This window comes from Alligator sinensis, unplaced genomic scaffold, assembly GCF_000455745.1.
Source record: "Alligator sinensis unplaced genomic scaffold, ASM45574v1 scaffold1166_1, whole genome shotgun sequence".
NCBI lineage: Eukaryota > Metazoa > Chordata > Crocodylia > Alligatoridae > Alligator > Alligator sinensis.
This window is the reverse complement of record NW_005842631.1, coordinates 490254-500323: the sequence shown is the minus strand read 5'-3', so window position 1 is coordinate 500323 and position 10070 is coordinate 490254. Positions and strand designations below refer to the sequence as shown.

Here is a 10070-nt window from a genome sequence, read left to right as displayed (position 1 = left end):
GTGGAAGCCAGACCCTGACCCAAGGCAGTGAGGGGGGGGACGCAGGCCTCTGTCCCTGTCTGCCCCCCACCCCATCATGCTTGCTGGGCAATTTGCTAGTTTATACATAAATTGCTGATAAGAAAATTGAAGGGAAGAGCAGGACTTGCAGAGCAAGTTAGGGGACTTGCAGAGCAAGACAATGGCAAATCTCCTACTCACCAACTCCTTCACCAACTCACATTGTTTCCTGTATTTTGGAGAATCAAATTGATATAAAAAGATAGGGAATTAGGGAATATGTTAATTATAGCAATAGAGGTATATGGCCTGCCTGAAATTTCTGATAGAACAACTAATAATTTGGCAAGTGGTCATTGTCAAAAATTCATCTCATCCGCTTTGTGCTTTGAACTGCCCCCCTACCACGGAAAGTGGCTAAGAGAAAAGAAGGCGTTATTGCAACCTCAGAACACTTAATACCTCTTAAAGCTCCCTTTTTTAGTACAGACATTGAAGCTAATTTTATTTCTGTTGACATTTCAGGCACTTTGTTCTCCATCCACCCACATCAGAATAATGTAGGTAGTTGTTCAGAGTGACACTAGGTTAAATGCTTCAGCATTCCTGAAAAGATACCATCTGTAAGTGAAGGTGGCCCCCAGATGGTTGATTTTCAATGGGAAAATATACTTAAAGATGGGATACATTCAGCCCAGTTTCACAACAGCTAAATATTTTCACCAGTGAGAGCTTTAGCATAGGTGTTTGGGAGCAGAAAAATTTCCCAGGAACAAGCTGTAGTAATGGAAAAGAACCAAAATCATTATCTAGTACATATAGTTGTCCACCAAAAAGTAAAAAGAAAACCTGACCCTGGATATGTTCAGGGCTGAGGAAGCATTCATACCTGGTCCAAAATATACCAAATACAGCTCCCAGGCATGGTGTGTATTTGACAGGGTTCATGCAAGAGTTTGAGGGTATGTTCCCATAATGATAGAGGTAGGAGATGTTTGTAGCTGGCTAGCAGCTATTTATTCCTTTTTAAATTTCATTTGACATATTGCTTGGGGATGTATTGTTGCTGTAGCACTGACAGAGTCAGGAGCATAGAACTCGTTACAGGCATCTTTTTATTTATCAAAATAAATACCTAGAGAATATATAAACTTGTTTTCTGAAAACAACTGAAAAAGTGTGGATTACAGAAGCAGACTATCCCTGCCTTTTAGGCTAGGGACAGTCATTCAAAAGCCTTAGCCCGAACTGATTCAATCTTTGAATGTTAGTTTAACCTGGCTAGGCTAAGCTAGTTTGTAACCAGACAGACATTCTCTCTAGACTGAGTAAATTCAGGCACATGCCTGAAGTGGTTCAGGCTAGAAGCCAGGGGGCACTAGAGCAGCCCTCCCTTCCCTTGTACAATTCAGAGCTGAGGGGTGTGTGGCCAGGCCCAGGCAGGACCTTTGATTAGGGAGGTCTGGCTGCACCATCCCAGGCTTTTCCCTGCTGGCTGCTCAAGGGACAGGAGTGTTGCCAGACCCCAGAACTCTGCTAGCACTCTGAGGCAAGGGGAGGTGTGCAATGCATGCATCTGTTGATGTTATGGAGCTTTTCAATCTCCCTCTCTGCTTCTTTATACTGTCTGCAGCAAACTGACAGGCAAGCAACCCAGCAGGGGGCTGATAATAGTGTTTATCACCCCATCAGGAAAACAATAGCCTCTCTCAATTAGTTCAAACTCTTCTTAAACAGCTTACCAGCTGACCTGTTAATTAGCTCCAAAAAGCCCTAAGTGGTCACTGTTCTATTTGCCTGTCCCAGTGAAATTGGAGAGAGACACACACAGACACCTCTTGGCATTAGCTACCATGAAGCTGGGGTCCATGCTGCAGCAGATGGGGTCAGGGGGAGGATTCATACTTGAGCAGCAAGGTGGGTATAGGGCAGGGAGAAGCCAGGCAGACCCTGCTGTGCCTACAGTCTCTGCCAGAGCTCCAGGCAGGGAGCAGAGGGGAGGGGCCAGCTCTGATGTGGAGCAGAGAGCCCTGCCCAGCGCAGCCCAGAGAGCATGCTGGGATGCTGTGGAAGTCTGGTTTAATTTAAACCAGCAAGGAGTCAGGGCCAGACACTGCCTAAACTGGTTTGACCCAAGTCTGATACTGCATTCAACCAGGTTTATCTCAAACTGGTTTCAGACATTTTCAAATTGGTTTATGTGCACTGAACATCTATTCTGTTACCGATTTTAACCAGTTTCTGATCACTTAAACTAGTCTATGTATAATGTCTGTCCCTAGCCTTAGATAATCATTTGGAAATAGCAGTTCCAGCTAACTTTGAAACCTAAGGAAGGAAGGGCTAACAAGCTTTGTCTACTACTTTAACTAAGAAAACAAGATTTAAAAAAACAAGCATTGTATGGCGAAGGAACATTACAAGATCTGAATGTTTATGTTCTTTAGTGCCCACATATCTATCCTTTCTTGAGCAATTATATGGTCTAGAGTCAATCAACAATAATAAAGCAGGTTACTGCATATGTATGCTTATCATTCATCTTCACTTGGGCAAGATATATAATTTCACTTTAAGATTGCCATACCAATCAAATAACTTTGTTAGTTGTGTATCACTGCAGCAGATTAAACCATTTATATTAACTGCTGGATTTTCAGAAGCAGTTTCTATACTGCATCTTAACCTGTGGTCTTTATCCATTAACTGTGTGATCTACCTTTGTAACATTGTTGTTTCTATTAGTTTATACTATAGTATAACTTGCCATGTCATGATTTGACTTTTAGAGGATGTTATTTAGTTCAGAACAGATCTAGTTCTCTAACATGATCTGTCAATACACCTATAATCTGAGTTTGGCTAAAGAGCACTTGGAGGGAACCTTCAAAAGAAAACATTACACTTATTTTGGATTATACATAATATGCTGAATGCCCCATCAATAAATACAGGAGGAACCTTCATTCCTTTATTCCCTTAAAGATCTTTTCTTAGGTCCCAGAGTATTCATGTTTATTCAGATTACCAACTCGAATCCCAGTATAAACTTCAACAGTTACTATTTTAGATAATGTTAATTGAAGAAGCCTGCTACAGCACAGAACCTTGTGTGTAAGAAGTCAAGTGCTCTGTTAATTTTACAATGAAAAAGATTATAAATACATTGCAAGCCCATGCAATATATTAAGTAACAGCACTGTCTCCTTATAGGCTTTCTCCATGATCCTTGGAGTGATGCAACATAGTGCATGTAGGGGTTACAAATCAAGGCAAAGCTGAATATCTTAGATTCAAAAAATTTTAATAATTTTCAGGCAACAATCAACTAAAGGCCTTTTATAGACTGTTTGTTGAGAACCTTCCAAATGCGTTACTGTGGATAAAAAATTCCCTTTGCATATCACCTGGAAAACCAGGCAAAGAACCAAAATCATTTTAGATTTGAAAACTGTGTTGTAGCCAGAGTGAATACTTACACCTAAATAGACATTTCTGAAGTGAACTGGAATCTACTCTCACTTAAACCAGTTTTAAACAATATACTTTCACTGATTCCCCTGAAGTTAACTTCTGATTTAATATTGATGTGAGATCAAATTTCTGTCCTCTAGAGTTATATCAGTATAAGTAAGAGTAAGCTCAAGTCAAAGAGTTAACTATGGATCTAGGGAAATGATAGAAAATTGTAATGATAGTAATATTAAATCTCTCATAATCTATTCAAGGTTTGACTACCTTGGGGAGAGCTAGAATGCAGTTGTGCCAAAGAATGCATTTTCTCATGCAAGAAAGAGCCATATATAGTCTTCTCTGGATTTGACTTCTATCAGCAAATTTGTATTTTGAACCTAAATCCAAATTTCCCAGCTGGGGTTTGTCTCCATAGTGAACCTGAATCAGAATGTGAGTTTGAACTTCACAGAATTTGAGAAGAGCCTGAATGAAAATGGGAACCTCAGCCTTAGGCCCATCTTTATTTTTAAATTGTGCAGATGTATTTTATGGTCAGGACAGTAAAGAACTAATAACACTGGTGCAGATTTCCTGTATTGAAGTCATGATCCACAAGTCACGGCAACTCAAGGCCTCCTTCAGACCCAGAAACTGGGCCAAACTATGGGGTATTACCATGATACCATGTGAAAATCAAGAAGCTAGGTTGAGCTTATTAAAGTCATTTTCTGAATCAGAACTTTCCCTTAATTTACCAGATCTCAAATTCTTACACACTAGCCTCTTTCCTCAACTACCTGCTGATTCACTCCTGGTATTCAATATCATTGACAGGTTATGACTGAATTGGGTGTAACAGAGGTCTGATTTTAATTCCTGGGCATCCTGGTGAATTAGTTCCTTCCATACTATATATATAGTATTCTAAGCAGCGGTAAAGATATTGCTGCTTTATTTTCAAGCTCAACAAGACTACAGCCCTGTTAGTGTGTGCAATTTATACACACCCACACAAATGTCCTGGAGCTTTATTATTGTCGATGTTACTTTTAACAATGCCGTGATAATTCCGACTATACTCCTATACCAAACTATAAAAGCCAAGTTATTGCCTCTTAAAAAATGATGAGTGATGTCTGTATTTTTAATAAATATTTGCATTTTGTGGAACATTTTCCAGAATTATTGGAACAATGGGGTTTCAAGCACTCGGCTATTTACATTGTAATGACATTAGAAAAACATTAAAATTATAGGCAGACAAGGTTCTTTGCGTGAATCTGATATCTTTTATTAGACCAACTTAAATAGTTGGAAAACAATTATTAAGCAAGCTTTCGGGTTCAAAAACCCTCCGTCAGGCTGAGGAAGTTTCAGCAGTTGGTGTGTGCTCTTCCTGGATGGAATGAAAAGTAAAGAAGCCAGGGGCTGGGCTGGTATGCATACAAGACAGGGAGTCAGTGAAAATGTAGCTTGAGGAGTCAATGGGTGAGAGACAGGCTGGAGGAGGGTAGGGGGAGAGAGAGAAGGGGGATGAATAGTGGAGAGATACCTGGGAAGTCAGATGTCAGGCAGGTTATAATGTAAATTATATACATTTTCAAAATATGTGATACTTTTCTGTTGTATTTATCCTAAAACCATTAAACATATTTAGGGTAATCATCTAAAATAAAAATTTTGGGAAGCTTCTTTTACAGTTGATAAGCCTTAGTTTTTTATTTTGGCAGCCTTTCTTATATAGCTCTGACTCCCCTCTGTTACTTTGATAATCAAGTCTGTTGTTCTAAAAAAAAAGACTGTATTTCTTTTTTATGAAAAAAATAAATGCACTGTTTTATCTCATGTTAACAGCATCATCTTTGGGGGGAAAATTTCCAGATACTTAAGTGTTTAGAGCTATCGTTTTTTCCAGTAGTACCCATATCCCTTGTTGCACACAATTAAATATAAAACCAGAACTTGAAGAACAGGGAGATGCCAAATAAATCTATGTATTTCTGCATCCTATGTTGCTTTCTTAAAAATGAATTTTATCATCAGTTTTGCTCTTCTATTTGAAAACACACAGACTTTTACATTCTTTGATATCTTAGTTGTTCTGTACCCAGTACTAAAGCAAGAAATAAGATTAAAGTGTTATGCTAACCTTCAAAGTTCTTGTTCTGACCGTTTTCAGATGACATCTTGCCAAAAACTGTTTTCCCACCTCTCACATTTGACTCTTTCACAGAAATGATGGAATGGCTCCCAGGCTGATTCTTAAATGTTGGTGAATGTAAACTTCTCTCAGTTTCTACTTCCTGTTAGAAAACATTAAGGGGATGGTGTTAAAAGCTATCAGAAGGAAACAGATGTGGTTTTCTGGGGGAGGAGAGTGTGAGCCGGCCGGGGAACAAGGGGTTTCTATTACATGAATGATGTTCTTCAATATGCTGCAGGGTATATCTCTATAAGTTTACAGAGAGTTACAAATGCATGTCTGTTGCTTAGTTTACAGTTCAACTGACAGTGATGTCTGACAATAGTATTCAGTTCTCATTTGGCATTTCTTTTGTGGGGGTTTTTTTCCCCAAGAAAAGAGAACTGGTACTAAGGATCACAATAAAAGACACCAGCTGCTGTAGGAAGCAGTATATTTGTACAAAGAAAAATTGACAGAGGGAATTTCATTAATTTAATTAACTGGTATATACCAACATGCATCAACAGTGAAAAATGGACTGGAGACCAAATGTACACAGGATATTTATTATTCAACAGGTTGATTTTAATGTAATGTTAATTCTGTTACAGTACTTCAACGGGATTTTGATAATCACAATGGACAATTGTTCCAGCCAGCCAGTCCACACAGGAATCATCACACACTAAACATCTACAGTACTGAGAAACAAAATGGGAAAATAGTTCTGAAGCAAAACTACAGTGTCTCTAAATGGGCAATTGGAAGTGCTCTTACTCTTGTTCTTCACCTTGCTCTCCCACTTGAAATATTATTAGTGCAAGCTAGCACAATACCCTGGATGCACTGGATACAAAGTCCCAGACAAAGCTTTTAAATTAAGTGAAACATTACAGGTTCAGTAGTAAAAAACTGCTTTAAATTTCAAAGGAATGATTCAAAGATCCTCCGTGAACTGAGAGCATTCTGCTAGTCTGAATTCAAGAGGGTACATTTTCTAAACAACTCAGAAGCCGAGACCTAGCAAACAAGTTGTGATATTTACTGGGTGTGTATACATGAGATGCTTCACTGGGCAGTAATGTAGTTTACTGTGCAGTAAGCACACACATCTACACATGTGCAAACTTACTGTGCAGTAAATGACCGGAATCATGAGTAAATTTCCTACCTGCAAATGCAGATAGCAAATTTACTCATGATTAGTTGCTCTGCAGTTCTGTACGTGTACATGTGACCTGGGAGTGAATTTGCTCCCAGGTTACCCCTGCCACTAGGGGGCTGGCCTGAGGCTAGCCCCAGGGCTCCAGGTTGGGAGCCTCTCCTGCCCCAGGGCTGGGCTGCCTCAAGCCTTTAAAAGTCTGCAGGTATTTTGAGCCCTAGGGCACACCACTTGGCATTCTGAGGAGACTTCAGGCCCTGTGTTCCCCTGGGCAGGTCACAGGCTAGCCTGTACCCTGGTGCTGCTGCCTGGCATTGCAGGACACAGCTGCCAGGCCCATGCCATCCAGGTTTGTAGGCTGCTCCAGGCTGCTGCAGGTTGCTGCAGTGGCCTGCCAGTCCTGCCAGGCCCCAGGTCCAGCTGCAGGCAGCTTCTGGCTGTCAGGGCCAACTCCACCTGTCTGCAGCCCACCCCCAGCAGCCTGCCCAGAGTCTGCAGGTGCTGTGGGGCATTGCCTCTGCTGCATGGCTGCCAGTCACATGGCATGCCCCTGTGCTGGGGGCTGCAGGCACCTTCTCAGGCCCGGCAGCACAAGGACAGCCATGTGGAAGCCCAGAGAGCCAGCATGGGATCCCCATCGACCTTGTCATCATCCACGCCCACACCCCTTCCTGCTACTTGGGACCCCAGCTGGTCACAGGAGGTGACTGGTGACCTCATGGTGCTGTGGAGAGAGGCACCAGTTTGAGTGGGGCAAGTGCTCTAATGTCCATGTCTACGAGGGGCTGTCAGGCAGGATGCATGAGCACGGGCACTACCGGTCAGCACGGCAGTGCCATATAAAGTTCAAGGCCTTGCGGACACAGTGGATTATGATCATCAACCACAATCATCAGTTGGGGAGTGCCAGCAAGACCATGCTCTTTATGCAGCAACTGACCCATGGTGACATGCCACTGCAGGAGGGACCCTTGGGACTCCAACTGCCCATCCCACCGAGCTCCACAGCTATACCCTCCACCAGCAGCTCAGGGAGCCTAGGCCAGCGCCTGCTGTGCCAGCTCCACAGCCCCAGCCCCAACCCCCACCACAAGGTGTGGTAGGCCATGACACTGCTGGCTGCCAGCAGCACCAGTTCTTCCCTGGGCAGGGGGCCTGGCCAGGTGCCCACTCACTGTGCCCTGCTGCCTACTTGCCGTGCCCTGCTGTTTTAAGAGGTTATCAACTGAATCAAGAATTATTTGACATTTTTTCAGTGATGTGAAGTATTGCTTACTTTAATTATAGCATTCTATTACCTGTAGTATTACTTTATTATCCAAGGGTGCTTACTGTAGGAGTGCACTGAATGATAAATTGTAGGGGAAAAATAAACACCTCCCTCCCCCCCCCACCCCAAAAAAAAATTATATATATATAGGTATAGAGAGAGAGAGATCATATATTGCAAGGTATAATTCAAGAGCTGTTGTGTCTGATTTTCATACCTGGCCTCCATTTGTGCACCTGCTATCATTTTAGGTAAATGAAAATAAAAAACTTTTCCACTATTGTAGTTTGATTCACTTTTGCACCTAAAAACACTGGATTTGATTGATCTGAAAACCTGAAGTTCATTCCCTGATTAGATTTAGTGATACTGTTTTTTCTTCAGATCGCATAAATCTTTTGCCTTTTACTAAAGATTTCCATGGAGAAGAACAGTTTACTACTTTCTGCATGCTGTTTATTTGTATAGTTTTTCCCCTCATAACTGGAAAGAAAATACTAAACATGTTTCAAGCAAAGAATTAAGTCTTGTAATTTTCTAAAGACTTTCATTTTTCTAAATAGGGCCCTAATGTATTTCACTGTTATCTTTATTAGTAGCAGACTAAATTCACTTTTAAAGAAATTGTAACTGGAAGAAGAATACTATTAAAATATTACAGCTAGTTTGAATGGACCCTTTTCCTGGCGGTGGAAAATCCCTAATGGCTAAACCTTTTAAAACTAATCTGCATTAACACATTTTAAACTGGTGTTTCATTTGAGATTAAGATACTGCCTTGCAAATAAACTTTTGTTTGTTTTTGTTTTTGAGCTCTGTTAGTCTTTACTTTAACAAATATAAGGCTATTCTGGAATCCTAGAATCATAGGAGCTTATCTAAAATGCTAAATAAGACATGTTTTTGAACAAAAACAAGCTGGTAAGGCCAAGGGTAGAAAGACAAATTAGCATTTAAAATCAGACAGGCATAATTTGACTTTATATATTCAAGTAAATCAGTGATGAGATTATTTTAAATCTTCCACATGAATCAAACTGCAGGAGAGAAGAGTAATAGTATAGTTCAACATCTAGGTAATGGGAAGACTTAAAATCTGTTGAAAAAACATTTTGGAGTAAAAAACCTGTATCCTAGAAGCAGAGCTAATGCAGTGACCCTCTCATACTGGCATCATGACCTCAAAACAAAATATTTGCTATGGAAGTAATCTATACAACACAAAAAAACTGGGGGAAAAGTAAATGAGAAGTAGGGGGTACATATAATTATATAATTATCCAATGAATTAATATATAAAGAAATATCTTATATACATTTTATACTTAAAGCATATGAAAACTAATAGTCACTGAGCAAGATTTCCAGGCAACCAAATGACAAGTGCATGCAGCTGTAATTATTTATTGTGCTTTAAGGGCATAACTACACATTCTTTAATGTGCTTTTGGTAATGCACATTAAATTCAGGTACCTCCATTCAGAGGTATTAGAAACAGGTGTATTAGCCGATTTTAATGATCATTAGTGAAAGTGCACGTTTTTCTGTGACACTTTAATATGTATTAAAAGAGGCTAATGCATATTAAAGCACACATGTAGAGTGCCCTAAGAGATCACTATTGATATTACTTGCTTTAAAAGACTTGCTCCTGTGAGCCAGGTCAGATTTTCATAGCAGCTGAGGACCCACAATTGAGGTCAGATTTTCCAAACAGTTTAGCTGCCATATAGAGACCCAGATAAGTTCCAGATTTTTATAAAAGATCAATATATTGGGTGTCAGGGGTGCATTCAAGGGGCTGCAGTAGTGTGTTCACCCCCCACCCCCACCCTTTGCATCCCGCCTTGCACTGTACCAGATCCAGCTCTCCAGGTCTTCATGGCTCCAGATGCCTGGGTCCCTTGAAGAGTCCTGGCCGGTAATGGGAATAGACTATTGCAAGGGGCTGGGGCAAGGTATGGCTAGAGCCCTGGGCTGGTGGAGGGGAGTGAGG

At 40.8% G+C, this 10070-nt stretch overlaps 1 protein-coding gene and 1 pseudogene across 1 annotated transcript in view; one reads left to right on the top strand and one right to left on the bottom strand.

Moving 5' to 3' along the window:
• Nucleotides 1-5759, bottom strand: part of XIRP2 (xin actin binding repeat containing 2) — a 91085-nt gene extending 85326 nt beyond the window's left edge. The window contains exon 1 of the mRNA XM_006033437.3: nucleotides 5606-5759. Within this exon, the coding sequence (XP_006033499.1) occupies nucleotides 5606-5642 (37 nt within the window). The 5' untranslated portion in view covers nucleotides 5643-5759. The remainder of the gene's footprint in view (nucleotides 1-5605) is intronic.
• Nucleotides 5760-8439: 2680 nt separating this feature from the next.
• Nucleotides 8440-8543, top strand: LOC112551859 (annotated as a pseudogene).
• The last annotated feature ends 1527 nt before the right edge of the window (nucleotides 8544-10070 follow it).